The sequence below is a fragment of the Ranitomeya variabilis genome, chromosome 4 (genome assembly GCF_051348905.1).
Source record: "Ranitomeya variabilis isolate aRanVar5 chromosome 4, aRanVar5.hap1, whole genome shotgun sequence".
NCBI lineage: Eukaryota > Metazoa > Chordata > Amphibia > Anura > Dendrobatidae > Ranitomeya > Ranitomeya variabilis.
In genome coordinates this window covers 397,534,742-397,559,697 of record NC_135235.1, presented here as the reverse complement: position 1 = coordinate 397,559,697, position 24,956 = coordinate 397,534,742, and the positions used below count along the sequence as shown (strand labels likewise).

At 43.0% G+C, this 24,956-nt stretch overlaps 1 protein-coding gene across 4 annotated transcripts in view; it reads right to left on the bottom strand.

Moving 5' to 3' along the window:
• Nucleotides 1–17,703, bottom strand: part of LOC143764883 (uncharacterized) — a 138,074-nt gene extending 120,371 nt beyond the window's left edge. For 3 of the 4 annotated variants that reach the window (XM_077250955.1, XM_077250956.1, XM_077250954.1), the window contains exon 1: nt 17,358–17,691. In XM_077250955.1, coding sequence (XP_077107070.1) covers nt 17,358–17,486 — 129 coding nt within the window. In that variant the 5' untranslated portion in view covers nt 17,487–17,691. Of the gene's footprint in view, nt 1–17,357 lie in introns of all 4 variants that reach the window. The other variant, XM_077250953.1, reaches the window with a different exon arrangement.
• Nucleotides 17,704–24,956: the final 7,253 nt, after the last annotated feature.

Genomic DNA, 24,956 nt, shown 5'->3' with positions numbered 1-24,956 from the left:
TAAGAACACGACTGTTTGTTGACAAGCCTGGAGTTTCTGTCTATTTACTTTACAGCCTTCTTGCGCTAGGAAAATTAAGAAATTAACAGTTGAGGTAACTGCCGTCTGCTCATCAGGGCAACAAATAAGTAAGTCATCTACATACTGTAGAATGACTACTCCTGGTTCTGGGGTGAAATTTTTCAGCACGGTCTGCATTGCTTCAGAGTACAAAGTTGGTGAGTGTACCATACCTTGTGGCAATCTTGTCCATGCTAATTGTTTACCCTTGAATGTAAAGGCAAACAAATGCCAACAGTTCTTATGTAGTGGCACAGAAAAAAATGCGTTTGATAAGTCAATTACCGTAAAATATGCAGCAGTGCTGGGAATTTGAGACAGTAAGGTATGAGGATTCGGTACCACAGGGGTGGCCGGTGCCAAAACCTTATTGATTTCCCGTAGGTCGTGTGCAGCGCCCCAGAGTCCTGGTCGTTGCAGTACTGTGGCTCCGCCACTATGGGGAGCTATGGTGCGTCCGATGGCACTGAAGGAGTTCATCTGATCAGGTATCACAGACACCAATACATTTCACAGCCGGGCCTCCGGGGGGAGCTAAGGGTGCTATTCATTAGGCCACTCCCCACCATAGTGGGTAAACTGGGGGTCAGGCAGGAAGTTAGATGAGAAAGCTGACTGGGTTGGAACCAGGCAACACCTTGTGGCAGAGGGTGTTGTAGGGGAAGATACAGTAGGGTCTCTGTCAGGGGTGTGATCCTGACAGAGGCTTGGCAACGAGAACGAACGTAACGGGACCGTGCCTGCTCCGGGTAGCGGCGGTGCCCAAGAAAGGATTAGAAGAGAGATAGATTGTGCTGAGTGAGAAACGGGATCACGCAAAGGAGAAATACCAGTAGGAGTTGTGCTGTAAGACCGGAGCAACATCCTACTGAGGCGCAATACCGGTGGCCGGAACGCCGAGGGAGTAGAACAACATTCAGCTTCAAGCAATACTCCAAACAGCGGCAGGACAGTCAGTCTCAGGCGGGCTGTCTAACTCAAATCACCTATGAAGTCTTGGGAGGCAATTGTGGGAGAGGGGCGTCTCTAGGGTCCCAGAAGAACTCCAGGCCTACCCGTCAAACGGGTGCCGTTCCTACCCGAACCTCAGGGAGGGACGGAGGATTAGCAGAACATCATCTAGTCGAGTTGTGAGGGAACATCAGAAACAGACACAACAGTTGTGGGGTACTTTCCGTAAGCACAGCAGGGAAGGACTACAACACATAGCGCTAGGGGGAAGGCACAGATTTCCTCCTGTGAAGAGAACTCTGGAAGTGTCATTGGATTGGCCGGACTTGCGCAGCCTGGTGAGCCGTATTCTGGATTGAGGACCCAGAGATCTTCAGTAAAGAGGTAAAGAGACTACAACCTGGTGTCCTCATTATTTATCGCGACCTGCACCCCACAACTGCACCGTTACAACACCACTTATTGCACCGGACGTCCCCCACTGACAGACAGGGCCACGGACCGGGTCTAGCCACCGTGACAACCCCAGGACTGAGATCCCAGAGGCCCGGCTCCGGGTACCCCTCGGCCCTGCGGCGGTGTGGGGGCGCTCTAAGTGCACCATGCGATATTTCACCATAGTTTCTTTGGAGGAAACTTTCTTTTTAACAGGATATAAGGGTGTATTGGCGGGTGACCTGATTTCTACCAAAACACCTTGTAACACATAATCCTGAATTTGTTGAGAAATCGCCAGTTCTTGCTGGGCGCTGATGGGGTATTGCCTAAGCTGAGGTAAAATGGTTCCCGGGGCAGTTTCTAACAGTATAGGAGCTACTGATAAGAATCCTACATCAGTGTCTCCTTTTGCCCATAGGCTGTCAGGAACCCGAGACAAGTCAATTTTTGCTTGTTGAGTGTAAATTTCGGGAAAATCCTCCATTGCCTGTATTCTAACATATTGTTCCAGAGTTTCTGCATCTTCAGGGATGGTCAGCATAACTGTGCCATTTTCTCTAAAATGGATGTTTGCGTGCATTTTACTTAAGACATCAGTACCCAGCAAGCAGGTAGGTGCACCTTTAGCAAATAAAAATTTGGATACAAAGGTTTTAGGGCCAAAGCTCACATTTAAAGGTTTTGTAAAGGGCAACGCCTGAATTTTACCATCATACCCTTCTGCATATGTTACCTTTGAGGATATATTGTCAGGATATGGTAAAAAGTCTTGATTTAAAATGGAGGATGTTGCTCCCGTATCTATCAGAAAAGGTACATTTTTACCCTCAACCTCAACTTGTATTATTGGTCTTCTAGAAGGAAGAGAGACCTGCATAACCTTCAGTCATTCTGAGCTGTCTGTTTGATCAGGCGCTGGGTTATTTATCCTATTTTTGGGTACAAAGGTTCCTGAATCTATATCTGCTTTTCTCTTCCTACATTCCCTTTGGAAATGCCCTGGCTTCTTACAGTAATGACAAGTAAACTTTTGATTAGCAGAGCCAGTATTAGCCTGTGCAATTCTTACTGGCTTAGAATTTTCTCTTAAGTCCATTTCTATCCCTACAGCTTTCTGTCTAGCCAGGTGTGGGTCTTCCAAGGTTCTCCAATCAGGGGTTGCGGCCTTAAGCTTTTCCTTCACTTTTGGAGACAATCCATCTATAAAGGTTTTTGTAACTAACCTACTCATTCCTGAAGCGGTTAGATCCATGCCTTCATCTCTGAAATTATTTTCTACACTTAGATAATATTCATCTACTGATTGTCCAGATTTCTGAGCCACCACTCCCGTTGTTCCTCTCTGCCTCTGTTTTTCCCTCATGAAAACCATTAAGTGATCTACAAATTGCGTACCTGATTCTATCGTTTGTAAGGCACCATCTCCTGCCTGGGGCCTATGTACCTGTAGATTTGCTAATAGCTCCTGGAAGAGTCCAGGAGTCATTTTCATTCTACATAATTCTTCTCCATCTGCCCAAACTCCAGCATGAGTCTGCATAATTTGCTGTATATATTGTGCAAATCTAACTGGACACTGGGTGGGATCTGGTGCGTTATGCAAGAGAGACATGCCTTCAGCGGGGGGCCAAGGGAAATATTGTCGAGTTTGGTGATATCTAGTTCCCATTACTCCGTCAGCACCAGGTTCCCTAAAGGGTCTTGGTACTACCCTAACAGGGGCAAGTACAGCGCCATGTCAAGGTGTACCACAGGCTAGGCAATCATTTCTCCAGTCTGGATTTTGTTGTCCACAGTGCGGACATACCCATCCTCCTGGTCCGGCTAAACTTTGAGGTGGTGTTTGGAGAAAAGATGGGGCATGTGGGTTAAGGTATGGGGGTGGGGTGTTCTTATATTCCACATTTTGTTTTTCTCCATAGCCTGAGGGTCTAATACACCACTTTTTATTCTGTTGATTATATGTCCATCCCTCTTTTTCTGCTACCCTAGAGACATCAATCAACGCTTGGATCTGATCTATCCATTTCTTGTCTCTGATTATGCCTTTTTTTTTTTCCTGAATTCCTTCCCATTTTTTTTTACTAAAGGCTTCTGCCTTAGTAACTCCAAACTTACTAAAAATCTTTCTCAGCCCCTTAGTGGCATCTTCACCACTTCTCTCCTTTATGATAGTATAGATATCTAATTCTTCTGGTTCCGACTTTGTTTGCTTATTCCCCATTTTCTTATCCTGAGCTTTTTTTCTTTTCTTGCCCTAGGTGGCGTTTGGGTATGAGAATACCTCGTTACCTTCTTCCTAAGGAGCTAGGATGTTTAACGGCTTCTGCGTACCGTGTTGATGTAAGAAAATCCTGATTCCTACACCTATAGCAAACAACACAAATGCAACCAGACAGAGGATCAAAATACAACGTATCTTGTCCCAGGCTAATTTATCTGTCCTGGGCTCATACTATCATACACTTATCCGTCACCAGGTTTTCGTCAAAGACAGGATCAGAGATTGAACATAGGCGCGGAGGTCTCCCCGAAAGGACGCAACCACGTTGCCCAGTGGGACAGTCACTTCTTCTGTTTCAACACCCTGGGTGGCTAATAGGGCTATTCCCAACTTCCACACACCTTCTATTCACATTCACTCTCATTCAATGCCGTACTCCGTGAGGTGGTCAATTCCTAAGTAGTTCAAGAACCCGAGCTATAGGTATCCTCCTCTACTAGAACTACCCGCTAAAGGACACGACACAGAAAATCTTACGGACAGTGCAGGGCAGATATAAGAGATCTAACAGTGTCTCTTACCTGGCCAGGTTTTTATTCATCTGCCGTCCATTATCCCAGATTCTCTTTTCGTTCGTATTCTGCCGGTGTTCTTGAAGGAGTACACAGACCTCGGGTCCCTGTTCAGGCGCCAGGAAATGTCGGGACCACACTCAGTCGGAGCAGCCTTTGGAAGTGGGGAATCACCAGAAATAATACACAAGACACGTCTCGTATAGTATATCACTGGGAAGCCTCTGAAGCACGCCTGCCTTCAAGGTGCTATCCCCTCTTTATATAGTTGTACAGGTAGTTTCAGTGGTTATACAAGTTTTGCTTGTTTAAACAAAGAGAGAAAAGAGAAGACAAAAAAAAACAGTTTCGGCTATGTGATAGTTTCACAACAAACAAAACAGTACAGTTTCGCCTAAGTGGCAGTTTCACAAACAAAAAATAGGATTTCACACTATAGCTAAAATGTCCTTGAATGGACAGGTCAATATTGATCACAAATTCCTTTTTGGTTCATTGAGGTAACCATTTTTGTTCCGCTCTTCACACTGCCATATCCTGCTTCTTCTCCTCTTGCTTCCTCAAACTCAGTGTGGACAAATCTGAACTCATTAGTCTTCCTCCATCTCACAGATCTTCCTTACCTGATCTACATATCACAATAAATGACATCACACTTTCCCCTGTGCCAGAAGTCTACTGCCTCAGAGTAACCCGTGACTCTGCCCTGTCCTTCAAACCACACATCCACCTTCTGTCACCTCCAGCTCAAAAATATTTCCAGAATCCATCCTTTCCTCAACCTTCAATCTACTAAAATGCCTGTATGAGTCCTCATCATTTCCTGCCTCGACTACTGCAACATTCTTTTATGTGGCCTCCCTCCTAACACTCTCTCACCTCTCCAGTACATCCTTGAAGCTGCTGTCCAACTAATTAATCTCTCTCCTCACTACTCAGCCACTTCTCCCCTCTGAAAATCTCTTCACTGGCTACCATTCCCTCAGTGTATCCAGTTCAAATAACTAATATTGACCTACAAAGCCATCCATAACCTCCATATATCTCTGAACTAATCTCCTGATATCATCCCTCACGTAATCTCTGGTCCTCCCAAGACCTCCTTCTCTCCTCCACACTTATTCGCTCCTCACCTAATCACTTCCAAGACTTCACCCGAATATCCCCCATCTACTGGAATTGTGTGTCCCAACACGTCTGACTATCAACCACATTCAGATCCTTCAGATGGAACCTGAAAAACCACTTTTTCAAGAAAGCTTACAGCCTGCAATGACCCCGCTGCCTCCTCACCACTACCAGAGCTACTGCCTCACCAACACCAGAGTTGCAGCAACCTCTCAACCTACTGTCTCCTTCCCCACCATCCTGTAGAATGTAAGCCTGCAGGGTCCTCTCCCTTCTGTATCAATCTGTCATTGTTAGTTTGCTTACTGTAAATGATATCTGTAATTTGTATGTAACCCATCCTCATGTACAGCACCATGGAATCAATGGTGCTATATAAATAGATAATAATAATAATTTATGAGTATCAGCAAGAAAAAACAATCACAGACACTGCACATTCATGGAGCTGACTAATGGCATTTGGAGTGGCAATATGGCCTGCAGTAATCCAATAATATGGTGTATTACAGCCAATCAAAGGGGCTATCAAAGGCAGTATCAAATATAGGCAGCTGTCAATGAATGCTATTTTATGGCTGTATGCTCCTGTAATATGCAGGGCTGGAGTTAGACGGATGGCAAACTGGGCAGTTGCCCAGGACTCCATTGCTATAAGGGCCCCCAGAGATTAGAAACAGAAACTGTACTGATAATAGCATTCCTGCATGATCAGTGAAGAATCTGATGTTAGAAGTACGGCATGATCTTTGGTAACAATTATGTGACCAAAATTCATGTACCCTGTGGAATATAGAAGAACTGAATAGGAGTAAACAGGCTTACAAGTCCTCTACAGAGTATGAATGTGTTTGTTTGTTTATGCATGTATGTATGTGTTCTCCCAAAATGCGATCAAAAAGACAAATGTAAATAAAATCGCTGAAAATATCATCTTATGCCGCAAAAAACAAGCTGAAAAATGAAAAAGTTATATCTCTCAGAATAAAGCAATGCAAAAAATATTTTTTCTATAAAATAGTTATATTAAAAAAAATATATGCGGTATTGCTGTTTTCATACTGACTCAAAGAATAAAGTTGCCTTATCAATTTTACTACAACAAAAAATCCCATAAAAGGTGTAATACTCGTGAGAAAAAGAAGAGATCCCATACAAATGAAGATAAAAAATGTATACTTTATTAAATATCAATTAAAATTATCTAAAAATGCAAAATACCTTCCAAGGACACCAAGCAGTAACTAAAGGGGATATTACATCAAAGAATATGCACACAATATTTAATTTTGGACATATTGTTTGATATAATTATCAATTTTACCACACGTGCAATGCAAGACAAAAAGCCACTAAAAAACATAATTCCTGAATTGATGGATTTTGTTAATTCTGCCTCCAAAACTTGGAATAGATAGCAATCAAGAAATGTGGTACCAATAAAAACATCAACTCATCCAGCAAAAAACAAGCCCTGACATAACATGAAATATGTAAAAATTATAGATCTTAAAAATATGGCAATGCAAAAACTTTTTATGCAGAAAAAACATCTTTTAGAGTGTGACAGCAACCAAACATAAAAAAAAAATATAATTTGGTATCGCTGTAATTGCACGTAACCAAAGAACAACATCATCTATTCACTGATACTACACGAGAAACTGCATAAAAAAATAAAACCAATTCTTGCTGTTGATTTGTTCATTCTGCCTCCCATAGATCACAGTAAGGCTCGGCTCACAGTAATCCTGCGCTGAGCGCTTACACCATGTTTTCGGTGTAAATCTCTGAAATACGTGATTCAGATGGTACCTACGGCGGAACAGTCCCTATATTGAGGCAGGTGTAGACATTGTGGGTACCGTCTTGCTTTTAATCCGATGGTGTCTGCCATTTGAAGCATGCATAAAAGTGCGGTCATCCACAGTTTTGTCCACTTCTGAAAAGAAGGACAATGCTGAACAGAGGCCAGAAGGAGTCAAGAGAAACTCTGCTGTCTCACTATAGTGAATGGATGTCTCAGGGGTTAAATGAATCACATTACTCAGAGATTTAGACATAAGTGCTTGGCGTAGAGCACATGCTAACGTGATCCAATATGTTATTTTAAATGATCCCAGCAAGAGCTTAAAATGAATCCCCAAAAAGCAAGTCCCCACTCAAGTTTATCATCTGTTAATGGAAATATAGGGAGCCTCCCCATTACTAGAAGTACAAAAGGCTCTGGAACAGTGAAATTAATGCTCACCCACTAAAAGAAATTCAGCAAATTCTGTGTTCTCAAATCAAAATGCCCTGAGTGGCATGGTGGGCAGTTGGATACCTTGTTTACCTCCTCGGAGCATGCCCGTTTGCTTGCGGTAAAGACAATGGAGGTTGGAGCTGTTAGTTTTCATGCCGTGGAGAAGAAACGGAGACATGAGCTTGAATTCTGTTTCTACTGTGGTCTCGCAAGACGTTTTGTAAAGGACTGATAAACTTGCCCTCAAAAAAATTAGCCATTTGGAAAAGGTCTAAGTATAGGTGATAGCCGATGAAATCACCCAGACTTCCAGGTACCTTTTTCTCCTCAGATAAAGTACTGCTAAAAATGGTTTTGTCTTTCAAAAACCACATATTGCCAGCATTGGCTTTCATGGACTGCGGGTCTGCAGTAAGCTTTATTGATTCTGAACTAGTTTGGAAATTAGGATAAAGGACAGACCAAAAATAATAAGCAACCATATCCCTCACCTATCCGACATGAATATAATCCTCTGATGCCCATGTCACCTGTTATGTGAACAAAAGTTTACATAATGATTTTATCCATCCTTCCTCCTTCCTTCCTGCCCAACATGCATATAATCCTCCGATGCCCATGTCACCTGTTAAAGACCAAAAATAATAAAATAACCGTATTCCTCATCTGTCTGACAAGAAGACAATCTAGATGTCTCACGATGAGTCTAGTTCTGCTACATCTAGATGCTGTGCTGAACATTGGCATGATGCGAGCGTTTAGTGACATCTTGTGGTGACGTCAGTGAGGTGAATTCTTCAACTATGAACTCTGCTCTCCTTATTCACGCCACGGTGAGACACTGATGCTTCGATATGATGTGCCCAGTGTCTCTGCTGCATGACAGACTGAATGCTCGCATCATACCAACATTCAGCATGGCATCTTAATCTAGCAGAGCTAGACTTGTTGCTGGACAACTGAGTTATCTTCTCGTCGGACAGATTAAGAATATGGCTGTTTAATATTTTTTTGTATTTTACAGAGACCCAGGCTTCAGTGGATTATTTTCACATCAGACAGGTGAGGAATATGGCTGTGTATTATTTTCTGTATTTTACAGAGGACATTGACTTCAGTGGATTAGGTGTAGAGGTCAAAATAACTTTGCTTTTTTATTTTAAATAAAGGAGTCAGTGTCTTTATTTCAATTAAAGGACTTTATTCCTGGCTGAGCTTTTTTTTTCAATTTTACAATGAGGTTAGTAATGGGGCGTCTTATAGACGCCTCTCCATTACTAACCACTGGGCTTGGTGTCAGCGACCATAAAACAGCTGACATCAAACCTATTAGCCCACTTGCCATCACACCAGGAAAAGTGGGAAGAGCCAGGCAAAGCACCAGAATTAGCACGTGTAATAGGTGAACCTTTTCTTGGGCAACAGTGGGCTGCTTTTTTTAGGCTGGGAAGGGCCAATATCCTTAGCTCCTTCCCAGTCTGAGAATACAAGCCACCATCTGTCTGCTTTAGCTTTGTTGTTATACATGGGGTGACCCCATGCAGTTTTTTTAAATTATATATTTAAATAATTTGAAAAGAAAGCATGGGACAACTCTATTCTTGATAATCTGCCATGATAGCGATGACAGCTAAGGGCTGCAACCCGCAGCTGTCGATTTTGCCTGTGCTGGTTACTAAGAATAGAAGACACACCATGTCATATTTTAAATTAATTTTTTATAGCACAGGCACCAGCTGATGAATACTTTCATCAGCTTTGCCTGATCTCGCTGTTATCAGTCACAACAGATGTACGCTAATGAGAGTACTACTCCCTCATCAGCCAATACCTCTGACCAGAGGTAACCTTTTTACCATTGGTCACAGCTGCTGGCTCACATGCTGTCATCTGACAGCATGGAAATCACAGCTGTCTGACCGGCATTTATTTTACCACCGATCAGAGCCTGTGTTTGCCAAAGTGTCAAACAGATGACAGTATCCAAACAACAGATGTTCGGGCCCCCCATTCATCTGAAATGAGTCTGGGTTCAGATTCGGGTTCGAGTACAGGTACTATTCTGGTACCCAAACCAAACCATTTTTAAATGATCGGCTGAACCCTACCGGAGCCAAACATCCGCGGGTTTGCCCATCACTAGCAATTATATTATAGATCTTGTATCCACCTGTGAAGTTCATAATCGGTCAGCCGAGCAATTGGTTCCATTGCCAATTTTGGAAAGACCGTGGACTCATCTGTCCATGGATTTCAGACTTCATAACAAATTTGCCTCTATCTGATGGGAAAACTGCTATTTGGGTGGTGATTGACCTATAAACAAAGCTCATTTTGTTTCTTTGTCAGGGTTACCTAAGGCAGAAATACTTTGTTTCTTCGTCATGTGGTGAGGCTGCATGGAATTCCTGTTAATAATGTGTGTGATAGGGGAGTGAAATTTGCCTGCAAGTTCTGGAGAGCTTTTTGTAAGAAACTGGGGAGTGACTTGTCTTTTTCCTCTACCTACCACCCTGAAATCAACAGTCAAGCAGAAAGGACAAATCAATCTTTGAAGTATATTTTGATCTGTTTTGTTGAGGCTTAGTCATTTTTCTGTAATTATGTTTTTCATCCTCATTTTGGTGAGTTTTCTAGGATAAGTAGCCATAAATATGATGAAGTTGAGTCCGGAATTTATCGGCCCTTATGAGATTCTGGAAGATTTAGGTGACAGTTAGGTTGAAGCTTCCTCCATCTCTCCGCATCTGTAATATCTTTCATAGAACCCTATTGAAAGAATTTGTCCCCTCAGTAGTGTTGCCCTTGTCCATGCCTCCTCCTGTTGCTGTCGATGACAGGCTAGAGTATGAGGTGCAGAGGGTTGTGGATTACTGGAGGGTCTGTAATTCCCTCCAGTACCTCATACATTGGAAGTGGTATGGACAGGAGGAGAGATCTTGGGTTCAGTTCGATCTGTGATGGCTGATCGATTAGTCCGGACCTTTTATGCTAGGTTTCCTGGGTAGCCTGGGGTTCCGGAGGCCCTCTAAAAGAGGGGGTACTGTCAAGGTTTCAACATTGACTGTGTCCGAGGAATGCTGTTCGTGACAGTTCAGTCGCCTGTATGGGATCTGGAGTGTGCTGGACTGTCAGTTTTGTGAGTGACAGTTCAGTCATCCAATCTGATCCTGGGGTGTGCTGGGTTGTCCACATCTTGATTGACAGCCCTGCTGCTCAATCTGGACTAGTCTGCGAGCATTTTTCCCAGGTGTCTTCCAGCCTTAATCATTTGCAAGGTATTTAGGTGGCTAACAATAATCAGTGTCAGTTATAGCTTTGCTTAAGAAGGGTATGTTTGCTTAGCCCTATGTCTCTTACTCTTACCTTGTTGCCAGACCAAGGATTTGTAGTGACTATTCTTGTGAATTATCCTTCCTGCTCTTGATGCGCTCTGACTTCAGGTATCTGACGCCAGACTTGGCCTATGACTATTCATTTGTTTTACTCTCTTGTCTTGATGTAACCTTCTGGCTTTTGACCCCAGAGTGTTACCTGACCATGCCTTTGCCTTAATCCTCTTGTACTACGAGCCCTCCTGGAATCTGACCTTGTACCTTCTGACTACACTGTCTCTCGGTTTGCCCATGAAAAGTGACTCTGCGTCACATTCACTACACCTTTAGATAAATTCTCATAGGGATATAATTTCCAAAATGGGGTCACTTGAGGTGGGTATTCTGCTCTTCTAGTACTTATGTGCTCTGTATATGGAGTCCGCAAACTATTCTAGGAATACCTGTGCTCCAGGAGGCAAATCAATTTTGGTGCAATTTTTACCCATTTGTAAAAATAACAGAAGAAAAGTGGAGGTCATACAGATGGGGATCACCACACAATGGATTCAGCAAAAATAGACACAATTTTATTAATATACTACAATACACATGAAACAAGCAATAAAGAAAACACACAATTAAAAACAATTAAAAAAGGCAACATACTTGTTCCTTAAGAACACACATTGTGTGGTGATCCCCATCTGTATGACCTCCACTTTTCTTCTGTTGTTTTTGGTTATGCATATGCGGTAGGTCAGGGTGATCCCACTTTTTAGATCGTGGTGCCCCCTCAACATATATTCTCAGATATTTTTACCCATTTGCCCATGTCAAAATGTAAAACCTGGGGATAAAACAAGATTTTTGTGGTAAAAATGTAATTATTTTTTCTTCACTTCCAACTTATACAAAATTATGTCACACAACCGTGGTGTCAATATGATCACTGCACCCCTAGATGAATTCATTGAGATGTGTATTTTTTTTTTAATGGGGTCACTTATTGGGGGTTCTGCTGATTTTGCACCTCAAGGGCTCTTCCAGTGGGGCATGGCACTCGCTAACAGTAAAATCTGCACTATAATATTATGCTCCTTCACTTCTGAGCTTTGTTCTGTTTCTGAAGAGTAGTTCAAGATTACATGTAGGGTATTTGCGCACACAGAAGAAATTGGACAACAAAATATGAGTTCCTTTTTTTTCTTTTAGCCCTCATAAAAATTACAAACATGGGGATAAAACAATTTAGTGGTGAAAATGTAATTATTCTTTCTTCACTTTCCAATGGTATAAAATTCTGTGATGCACATGTGGTGTCAACATGCTCACTGCTCCCCTAGATAAATTCACTGGGGGTGTAGTTTTGTAAAATGAAGTCACTTATTGGGGGTTTCTGCTGTCCTGGCATCTCAGTGGATATTCCAATGTCACACTGCACCCTCAAACCATTCAAGCAAAATCTTAACTCACATATGGATCTTCTTCCCTTCTGGGCTTTGCACTGGGCCTCAAAAATTGTTTTTGACTACATATGAGGTATCGGTGTACTCAGAAGAAATTGCTCAACACATTTTGTGTGCAGGTCTTCAACAAAATGGTGCTCATTTTCTAGAGCAGTAATGCAATTTAATTTCATATAATTCATGTTTGCATGCTATAGCGCTACAGGTTCCCAGCAGTGAGAATCGCCTTATCGTGGCTACCGGGTACACATGAATTGGCCAATTTGGCCAAATTGGCCTTTTTTACATTCATTTTTTTCAGGCTGCCACAGTCTCAGTTTGTGACCCATTGGATCTTATTCGTACCTCTGGTCATTACACTATCACTATTGAGAGGGGAGCTTCACTACTGCAGAAGATGAGTCTAATTACAAACACTTCTAGTAGATCTCCTCTCAATTTCAAAGGAAGTTTATTGGCAGGTAGCATTGCCAAAGCAAGTGTAGCATTGCCAAAGCAGGTAGCATTGCCAAATCAAGTGCTGTCAGCTCTGCAGTAATGCACCACCATCCACACTGACTGCTAGAGATGACACACACTCATGTCTTGCCCGTGTAGATATTATTATATTGGAAAACCGATACGTCCATTATATGTCCATTTTCGTGAACACTATAAATCGATTATTTCGGGCAAAAGGGTTCCCAGGTTGATCACTCACTTCAAAGATGTACATGGAGGCGATCCCACCGCCCTAACATTTGCAGGAATTGAGAGGGTTAGTTTACCAGTGCAGGGCGATAATTGGGATAACCTTCTCCTGAGGCATGAAGCAAAATGGATCATGCGCACTAATGCGATGGGTCCTTTGGCTTTTAATGACAGGGTCGACATGTCGATCTTCTTATGACCTGGTATGATAAATTCTCCCCTTTATGGGGCTCTGAGGTAGGCATAGTCGGATTCATTTAGTAGGAATTCGTTTGTGTATTTTTTGGTGGGTATACCAGAATATTATGCATTCAGTAAACAACCCTTTTTTTTCCACGTGCAATATGAAATAAGATGTTTGGGATTGAAGGTTGCAATGTAATTTTGTTTTTATTTGTATTATGATTTTAAAAGTTTTGTTATCTTGTTATTTCGTGGGAGGAGTTTTGAGGAGGAGGAGGAGTATGCTGTGGCTGGGGTATTTCTCCTTTCGTCATGTCCTCCCAGGTGTTGACCCGTAGAAGCGCTGGCATAGCACGAAACGGCCGTCGTTCTTTCCTGCTCGCACTAGCTCCTTTCCTCACTCTCCCGGCCATGAATTCTTTTTAATGATGATTCAATAAAGCTATTGATTTTTCAGATCGGTGAGTGCTTTCCTTTTTCCATTATGCACACACTCATGCCTCCTATTCTCCAGCACATGTATTCACTCTGAAGTTAGAACAGAATGTGTCATTATTATGTCAAACACAGAGGTGAGCAGCTGATGTCAGCATGCCAGTGACGCATAGAGTATGGCAGTGTCGTCATGCACTGCCCTTGTCAGCATGCCTAAGTCAGCTGACTGCTCCTGTGCCAGCCATAGAAGATGATTAGTGGGAGTGGAGATTAAGTAAAAGTAAAGTAAAAGTAAGATTAATCATTTGTTTCTTTTCAAAATTATACCACAATGGCAACATTATATCAGAATGTCAGCATATTGTACTGAATACACAACCAGAGTCAGGGTACAAAGTACCCAGAAAAACAACACTGAAAAGAGTGATTTTTGCAAATTTATTAAAAAAGAAAAACGGAAATATCACATGGTCATAAGTATTCAGGCCCTTTACTCAGTATTGAATAGAAGCACCCTTTTGAGCTAGTACAGCCATGAGTCTTCTTGGGAATGATGCATCAAGTTTTTCACACCTGGGTTTGGGGATTCTCTGCCATTTTTCCTTGCAGATCCTCTAAAGTTCTGTCAGGTTGGATGGTGAACGTTGGTGGACAACCATTTTCAGGTCTCTTCAGAGATGCTCAACTGGGTTTAGGTCAGGGCTCTGGCTGGGCCAGTCAAGAATGATCACAGAGTTGTTCTGAAGCCACTCCTTTGTTATATTAGCTGTGTGCTTAGGGTCATTGTCTTGTTGGAAGGTGAACCTTCGGTCAATTCTGAGGTCCAGAGCACTCTGGAAGAGGTTTTCATCCAAGACATCTCTGTACTTGGCCGCATTCATGTTTCCTTCAATGACAACCAGTTGCCCTGTCCCTGCAGCTGAAAAACACCTCCATAGCATGATGCTGCCACCACCATGTTTCACTGTTGGGATTGTATTGGGCAGGTGATGAGCTGTGCCTGGTTTTCTCCACACATGCCGCTTAGAGTTATCACCAAAAAGGTCTATCTTCATCTCATCAGACCAGAGAATCGTATTTCTCATAGTCTGGGAGTTCTTCATGTGTTTTTTGGCAAACTCTCTGCAGGCTTTCATATGTCTTGCACTGGGGAGAGGCTTCTGTCAGGCCACTCTGCCATAAAGACTCGACATTGGAGTGCTGCAGTGATAGATGACTTTGTGGACTTTCTCCCTTCTCCCTACTGCATCTCTGGAGCTCAGCCACAGTGATCTTGGGCTTCTTCTTTACTTTTTACCAAGGTTCTTCTCCCACGATTGCTCAGTTTGGCTGGACAACCAGATCTAGGAAGACTTCTGGTGGTCCCAAACTTCTTCCATTTAAGGATTATGGAGGCTACTGTGCTCTTAGGAACCTTGAGTACTGCAGAAATTCTGCTGTAACCTTGGCCAGATCTGTGCCTTGCCACAATTCTGTCTCTGATCTCCTTGGCCAGTTACTTTGACCTCATGATTCTCATTTGGTCTGACATGCACTGTCAGCTGTGAGGTCTTATATAGACAGGTGTGTGCCTTTACAAATCAAGTCCTATCAGTTTAATTAAACACAGACTGACTCCAATGAAGGAGTAGAACCATCTCAAGGAGGATCACAAGGAAATGGACAGCATGTGACTTAAATATGAGTGTCTGAGCCAAAGGGTCTGAATACTTATAACCATGTGATATTTCAGTTTGCAACAATTTCTACATTTCTGTTTTCTTCAGTCAAGATGAGGTGCAGAGTGTACATTAATGTGAAAAAATGAACTTTTTTGAATTTAACAAATGGCTGCAATGAAACAAAGAGTGAAAAATTTAAAGGGGTCTGAATACTTTCCGTACCCATTGTACTACCTTTATATTAGATATGAATTGATTGAAACTTTTTTTATATACTTGTCTTGCAATATTATACTGCATGATATACACATAGACGGACTGATTATTTTTGTCACTATACTGTTTTAATAATCTGTACTATCATTTACAGTATCATGCCTTACATGCAAATTCTTATGTGAATCATGGAAGTACATTATTATTCCCTGCTTTGTCTGATATAGACTACCTTGCTACCCTTTACTGTTTGTGAAAATCCCCTCCCACCTTTATCTACTTGATATTATTCCCTTTTGAACCCTCTTATGTCCCACTTACTCTCTGGTTAATGTATTATTTTACATTTTTACATAAAACAATTTTTACATTTTATACTCTTTTGAGTGGTGGTTTTCTGGGTACTTTATACTCTGACTTTGGTTGTATATGTCAGTTGAATCCATCGGTTATTGATCTGTGTATGATGGGAAAATCCCTACAACCATGTTTATATGTCTTTTGGATATTTTTATGGTAATATTTTACAATATACCAAAATGTGGGACATTATACCAGAATCGGGGAAATTATATCAGAATGGGGATATTATAACAGGGTGGGGGACATTATACCATGATGGGGAACATTATATCCAGGATGGGTGAAAATGTTATAGCATGGGACCCAGGATGGGAGGCATTATTACAAAAAGGTGCCACAGCAGGAGACATTGCTACAGGAAGGAGCCAGGACAGGGAGAAATTATTACATGAGTGGTGAATAAGAATATTTTATAGGATCTAGAACACTACAAGGGCCCATACATCTGACCAACATGCAAGTGGGTGCCCAGGTCTTAATTTTGCACCTGGGTTCATGGACTATAGTTATGTCACTGGGAAGAAGTACATTTTCCCAGTGAAGGCTCTCTGGCAATGTCCATGTTTTAGTCTTTAGAAAATGTAACTATTTATGTGCCATATACTTTCATTGCTAATATCTCCGCAACAGAGAGGCAAAATAAAAACAGACAAACAAATATTTGGTGAAAGGTTATCTTTAATGATGGCCCTGCCTTGTGGTTGACAATGCTGATCTCATGTGGCCAGAATGTAAAAGCAGCTGGATGATAAAGGCACTAATGCCATTTATTAGCCCTCATGTTCCCCATGTCTAAATCCAATTGAAAACCTCTGGAACATTATATATTGGTGCATCCAGTGCCACCAAGTAGAACCACAGACAGTCATGGATCACACTGTTGTTCTCTGATTCAGGTCTGAGAGATCTCCCTGGACACCATTCAAAGTCTTGTTAGGAGAATGACCAGACTAGTGCAGACAGGCATTTCTAAATTATATTATGAGTTACCATGATGAAATTCAAGCAAATTAGATCCAACTCTGATTTTAATTTTATCTTCAGAATGATTTAAAATCCAGATCTTATGTTTTATGAATTTCATTCACGCTGACTAATACATTTTATTGCAAACAAATTACATACTTTTATATCAGTAAAGATTTTTAGCTGGAATCTTTTGTTTATCATGATCCAATGTGTGATTTAAGTATTCCCTTTTTAGGAGCAGTAACAATGGTTATCGCTTGGTTTCTGTTTAGGTCGGCTGTTGTCCAGGCTACGATTCTACCCACCACGGCACACAATTATAGACTCTACTTATCAGTTTCAACTACTAAATCATTGCTACAGTTTCTTCAGGTAAGATTCTATATACAATCTTATTATGCATAGATATTATTATTATTATTGTAAGATTGGCACTTACCCCACGAAATCTAGGTTTTGACCTCAGAAAGACTTGGTGAAAGGCAGGTGTGTTTTCTGGTACACCAGACACATTTTGGTTGGGGCACCAAAGTGAAAAGTTGCGTGTAAGGTTCAGGCAGAGGCTCATCACAGCTTCGGTCTATATTTTGCTGTAACGGAGGTAATATATTGATGTTTACAGTGTCGTGAAAGTGTACCCTTAGAAAATTTGCCTGTGAAGCAGTACAAAATTGTGCTGAGAGAACAGAATGAAGTTATTAGCACTAGAGGAAGTGAAAAAACACTAAGCATCAAGAAATTGTAGAAATATTGTACTACAGCCTCAGAAGCTACCTAAGAAAGATAAACTTTGCTCTGAAACAAGAGATTTCCTCCAGCTGTTTTATGGCCCTGGAGCATGATTAGTACTGGTCGAATCCTGCAGCAAGGCCTATAAAACTGATATAGAGTCAAAGTTCAAATGTGCAATCAACCATTATTCATTGTTCCCTTCCCTGAAAAAGGAACATTGCTTTATTATTATGGTACTGAGTGTTGTCAAATCCATATCTTAGCTGACAGGTCAAGTTCACAGAAGAACTGAAATGAAAACCACAACTTTTCTTCACTGCTAGAAAATTTTAATAATTGAAATATTTGGGCATTTATGGATAAAATTGAACAAAGACAATTGCATACCTAAATATTTAATGTTCCCCTTGTCTGAATGACTAGTTATTAGTGAGGAGCGAGGGTGCTGGGATAAGGTGTTATCCAAATATCTCAGGTGTGCTCGAGTAATATGTTGAAGTCCCAATATCTGTATGTTTCATGGTTGTTAGACAGACACAACACATGCGGTGATTGTCTAACAAAGAGTCTAACAGCTGCAAAACAGGCTGTAGCGGGGACTTGGACATATTACTCGAGCACACCCGAGATACTCGGTTAACACCCGAGCATGCTCGGATAACAAGATATCCGAGCATGCTTACTCAGCCCTATTAGTTATTGAAGAATGGTAATAAGAATGTATTTGCGGTTCATTGGCTACTATATCTACTTAGTCAGTGAAAGCCGTAGGACAACCCTGGAATTTGAGAGCCGACCACTTATTTCTTGGATTCCATTGGATGGCAGCATTCACTTGGGAGGGCACATTACAGAGATAATCAGAAGAATATATTTGTATTATATCTTAAACAGGGGTACCATATATGGCACATGGAGTGGCGATGACTCTGTACTAGCTACAGTCACAGAGGGTGCAACAGTGACTGGATGGAAAAAAAAGGGAGAAAATTCCAGCAAGGCAGCAAGTATGGGGTGCACATTTTCATGATAAAGATGCAGTTAAAAACTCTGGTCACAGGCAGCTTAAATCACACCAGAGCTTGGGAGTACAAGAGGACATCAGACTGCATTGTGTGTGGCAGTGACAGGTGTTATATGAGAGAGTCGCTATGTGTCCCCAGGATGGGGGGCCCTCGAGGCCGGGTCTTACAAGTGGCCTTTGGCCACAGATTCGATCTTAAAAACCCTGCAGCAAAGGGTTGGGTATGTCAGTTTGGAATTTATAAGTTGCAGAGCTAGTGGCTCTGTGCAACCCAAGTCTGTGTGGAGCTAACACAGAGCCAGGGAACTCAAGGCTGCTGACGCACCCAAAAGACAATGCGGTGTAATTGTCCACGGCAACAGGTTCTGAGTTCAGGACTATGTTTATGGAAACTCAGCTGCAATCCGGAGGAAATTATTCCTATGTGTGAGTTTTTTGGACCATAAATGTTAGAATCTGTTTAGTTTGTGACTATCCGCCATTTTCTTGTGGAGTTCAGGCTGCTGGTCTTTTTCCTCTGGTGCTGGGTTTGTCTTGGGTCAGGTGTTTGTTTAACTCTTTATTGGTCATAGTGCAGGGTCAGTTTTGTCCCCTCTACCTTATTGCTGTGTTTTATTTAGATCCATAACAATAAAGACATTTGATTTGAACTCTCCTGTGGTCCCTGCCTATCTGTCACACTGCACGAACCTCGCGGCACTAAATTTACATCACATTATTGGCTCACTACTAGTGTTGAGCATTCCGATACCGCAAGTATCGGGTATCGGCCGATACTTGCGGGTATCGGAATTCCGATACCGAGATCCGATACTTTTGTGGTATCGGGTATCGGTATCGAAACAACATTAATGTAAAAATGTGTAAAAGAGAGAATTAAAATAAAAAATATTGCTATACTCACCTCTCCGACGCAGCCTGGACCTCACCGAGGGAACCGGCAGCGTTGTTTGCTTAAAATTCGCGCGTTTACTTCCTTACGTGAAGTCCCGGCTTGTGATTGGTCGCGTGCCGCCCATGTGGCCGCGACGCGACCAATCACAGCAAGCCGTGACGTAATTTCAGGTCCTTCAGGATTTTAAAATTACGTTCTGGCTTATGATTGGTCGCGTCGCGGTCACATGGGCGACGCGACCAATCACAAGCCGTGACGTCACGGGAGGCTGGACACGCGCGCATTTTAAAATGCGCGCGTGTCCTGCCTCCCGTGACGTCCCGGCTTGTGATTGGTCGCGTCGCCCATGTGGCCGCGACGCGACCAATCACAGCAAGCCATGACGTAATTTTAGGTCCTTCAGGATTTTAAAATTACGTTCTGGCTTATGATTGGTCGCGACGCGACGCGACCAATCACAAGCCGTGACGTCACGGGAGGCTGGACACGCGCGCATTTTAAAATGCGCGCGTGTCCAGCCTCCCGTGACGTCACGGCTTGTGATTGGTCGCGTCGCCCATGTGACCGCGACACGACCAATCACAAGCCAGAACGTAATTTTAAAATCCTGAAGGACCTAAAATTACGTCACGGCTTGCTGTGATTGGTCGCGTCGCGGCCACATGGGCGGCACGCGACCAATCACAAGCCGGGACTTCACATAAGGAAGTAAACGCGCGAATTTTAAGCAAACAACGCTGCCGGTTCCCTCGGTGAGGTCCAGGCTGCGTCGGAGAGGTGAGTATAGCAATATTTTTTATTTTAATTCTTTCTTTTACACATTAATATGGATCCCAGGGTCTGAAGGAGAGTTTCCTCTCCTTCAGACCCTGGGAACCATCAGGGATACCGTCCGATACTTGAGTCCCATTGACTTGTATTGGTATCGGGTATCGGTATCGGATTGGATCCGATACTTTGCCGGTATCGGCCGATACTTTCCGATACCGATACTTTCAAGTATCGGACGGTATCGCTCAACACTACTCACTACTCATCATGGGAGCTTGATAAAATGAGTTTGATGTTTGTTGTATAATTTAAAATCAGGGCATTGAAGGGCACAAAGTGGGACATCATAAACATACCGTAGCATGCTAGTGTATGCCAAATGGGAAATTACTTTTGCATGGGGTAAAGAAGGCATTATTGTTGGCTCGGTGCAAAGTGGGTGTTATCTTTATAGGGAGGCACAAAGGGGGCATTATTTTTGTATGGGGGCACAAAGGAGGCACTATAACTGTGTAGAGGTAGAATGGATGGAGTGTTAATTGTAGAGGGCACAAAGCTATTTTATGGCAATGGGAGTCTGAGGTAGGTTGTGGGTAAAAGTAATGAATCTGTCATGGCCGTAACTCTTGTGCCTCTTCAGCGCCACCCTACTCACCTAAGTCACCTCTCAGAGTTTCTTCTCATAAAGTCGGTTCGGTGATGTTTGTTTCCTGCTGCACTCTTTTGCACTGTTACTAAAGCATGGTGGTTTCATCTGCCCTTGGGCAGGGGGGCACGGATTGTCACTGCAGGAATTTAACCATGCTGTGTCCTACAGAAATGTGGCACCCCTGCCTCTTTCATGAAAGCAGGCCCTATATAAGGCAACTCTGCCCTGCACCCCTTGCTCAAACATGGTTTCTGCTCTGTTAGTATTTGTGCATGCAACCTCCTGTATTCAGCTTCTGGCCTGTTGAAGTTCTGCGGACTGTCCTGAAGTGGCACTTGGCAACTACAAAGCCTAACCTCCCTACCAGAGGCTTTAAGGAACTCCAGGTAGATGCTTAGTCAAGCCCCTCAAGGGTAAGCCTGACCCAAGGTGCTGTGGGTCCACACCCACCAGCATTACAGCATGTTCGAGTCATGGATCCTGCTGCGACATCTGGACCCAGGGACCTCAAGAACACAGGACAAGTGTTGATCGATGAGTGCAGAGCAAGTGCCAGGACTAGTTGATGCAGGCCATCAGTGTGGTGGCAACCCAACTGCAGGGTCTGCCCACTGCTAAGACTTGCCCAACCAGTCCCCTTTGGGACCTTCAACCTCTATGAGGAAATCTACTGTTGCTCTAGTTTCTGGTGGAATGACTGAGCTCCAGCTTCTATTCCCATCCCACTTTGATGGAGACCCTAAAGAGAGCCGCGGTTTCATTAACCAGTGTAAGATCCACTTTATGCTCCACTCTCACCTCGGTCCTCTTTCCAGTGCACCAGACTAAGATAGCATTCATGGTTTCTTTGCTATTTGACCAAGCCCTGGCCTGGGCAAATCCAATTTGGGAGCATGGTGGTCCAGAGACCCACAATCTTGAAAGGTTTCTGAAGATGTTTCCTGCAGTTTCTTGAGGTTCTCAGCCATACTTCCTCTGCTGACTCGTCTCTGCTGAGCTCGGATTCTGTATCCCAGTGTGCCTTGTGCTTCCATACCGTGGTGGCGGAGCCGACTTGGAACGAAGATGCTCTGGTGGCAAATTTCTGGCAGGGTCTCTCTGATAGAATTTAGCATGACCTGACTGGCAAAGACTTAACTTGCTAATAACACTCCTGGTCACCAGGATTGAGATCCACTTCCATGGCAGAGCTCTGGAACAAACTTCAGTGTCTCCTCGTGCCAGAGATCCTCCCAGGTTTCAAATTTCCAGTCCTCCTTGGCACCGCAAGTGTCACCACTGCATTTTAAACCAATGCAGTTTGAGCATGCTACGCTTTCTGTATTGGAACAGCAGAGGTACAGGAAAAACACTTGTATGTATTGTGGAGACAAGGGTCACTTTGTTCACTAGGGCTATATGAGAACAGGGAAACTCCAGCACCTAGGGTTGGCAGGAGAGATGACCTTAGGTGAGCGTGATTGCTCTCCAAGGCAAATGGCCGAAGTTACCTTGACTTGGCAGGAGAGGTCATTCTCCATCTCTGACCTTCTGTATTCTAACTCCACAGACAACATAATGACAGCTTAAATCATCTGGATGTGGTCGGTTGACTTCAGCTCCCTACATAACAGCTGGATCATCCCGTCTGTTGGTTCCATAGATGGACAAATCCTGCCAGAATGTGTTTGTTTCATTTTGCTGCCTGCCTGCAAGAATTAGTGCACTGCATACCGAGAGGATCACCTTATACGTGCTATCCAGATCAGTGAATTCTGTTCTACTGGGCATTCCTTGGCTGCATCTAAATTCACTGGTAATTAGATGGTTCTCCGGTCACATACTTTACTGGAGTTTAAACTGTGCTTCCAACTGCCTGGCCAAGGTTACGCCCAAGACTCCGCTTCCAATCCCTTCGGACCTTGCTTCTTTCAATATTGTGCCATTGCGAATGTCTTCTGCAAAAAGAAGGCTGAGGTTCTCTCATCTGACAGACCTTATGACTGTCCTATCGACCTTCTTCCTGGCACGTCATCATGCCACAAGCAGGTGCATCCCCCTGAGACTCGAGCCATATTGCCATGTACATCCAGCAAGCATCTACTATATAATTGTCTAAGGGTCACTTCCATCTTTCTGTCTGTCCTGTCTGTCTGTCTGTCTTTCTGTCTGTCTGTCACTGATATTCATTGGTTGCGGCCTCTGTCTGTCATTGAAATCCAAGTCGCTGATTGGTCGTGGCAAGATGGCCATGACCAATCAGCGAAGGGCACAGTCCGGCGGCAAATGGCCGCTCCATACTCCCCACAGTCAGCGCTCACACAGGGTTAATGGCAGCGGTAACTGACCGCGTTATGCCGCGGTGTAACGCACTCCGTTAACGCTGCTATTAACCCTGTGTGACCAACTTTTTACTATTGATACTTCCTATGCGGCATCAATAGATAAAAGATCTAATGTTAAAAATAATAAAAAAAATAATAAATCGTTATATACTCATGGTCCGTCGGCCCCTCGGATCCAGAACCGGCCTTTCCCGCTTCTCGCGAAGCTCCGGTGACCGCTCCATGCATTGCGGTCTCGCGAGATGATGATGTAGCGGTCTCGTAATGCACTCTTGGGACCGGAGTGTGCGAGGAGCATCGGTAACCGCTTTGCCTGGATCCGGGGCCAACGGAAGGTGAGTATATAACTATTTTTTATTTTAATTATTTTTCTTAACAGGGATATGATGCCCACATTGCTATATACTACGTGGGCTGGGCAATATACTGTGTGGGCTGTGCTATATACTACGTGGGCTGTGCAATATAATACATGGGCTGTGCAATATAATACGTGGGCTGTGCAATATAATACGTGGGCTGTGCAATATAATATGTGGGCTGTGCAATATAATACGTGGGCTGTGCAATATAATATTCGGGCTTTGCAATATAATACGTGGGCTGCTATATACTACCTGAGCTGTGCAATGTAGTACGTGGGCTGTGCAATGTACTGCGTGGGCTGTGCAATATACTACGTGGGCTGTGCTATACACTATGTGGCCTGTGTTATACACTACGTGGCCTGTGTTATACACTACGTGGGCTGTGTTATACACTACGTGGGCTATGTTATATACTGTGTGCTTGGGCTGTTATATACTACTTGAGCTGTGTTATATGCTACGTGGGCTGTTATAAACTACGTGGCTGTGTAATATGCTATGTGGGCTGTTATACACTCCGTGGGCTGTGCTATATACTACATGGCTGTGCTATATACTACGTGGCTGTGCTATATACTACGTGGCTGTGCAATATACTACGTGGCTGTGCAATATACTACATGGCCTGTTCTATACTACATGGTTGGCCGTGAACAATCAGTGACAGGCGCAGTCTGGCTGCGAATTGGCGCGGGATTTGAACCACACTTCGCTAATTGGTCACGACCGGCCGAATCCTGTGTATTCAATGTATTATTCTAAAATCTTCATAAATAAACTACATAGATATTCTAGAATATCCGATGCGTTAGAATCGGGCTACCATCTAGTCTAGTATATTCATAAACAGTAACACAAGGATTACGTATCCACTGGTTTAGCATGCAACCTAGAAATATGATACACAACTGAGGTGATAAAGAATGTTTGTATTTAATTATAAAACATGACAAGAAAAATAAAAAAAATAAAAAGGGAAAGTCCAACAGGTGGAAAAAATGTACAGGGGAGTGTGTGGTAAATACATGCACAAGTAAATTACTAGTAAGTTACAATGACAAAAATACATACATGATCAAACTATCAAACAGTAAATAATGCTGAATAAATATGCCAGTCTAACCCCTTAACGACTGCCGATACGCCTTTTAACGGCCGCAGTTAAGGGTACTTATTCCTTTTTAGCTGTGTTAGGGTTGGAATTAGAATTGGGGGTTTCCACTGTTTAGGTACATCAGGGGGTCTCCAAATGCGACATTGCGCCCGCCATTGATT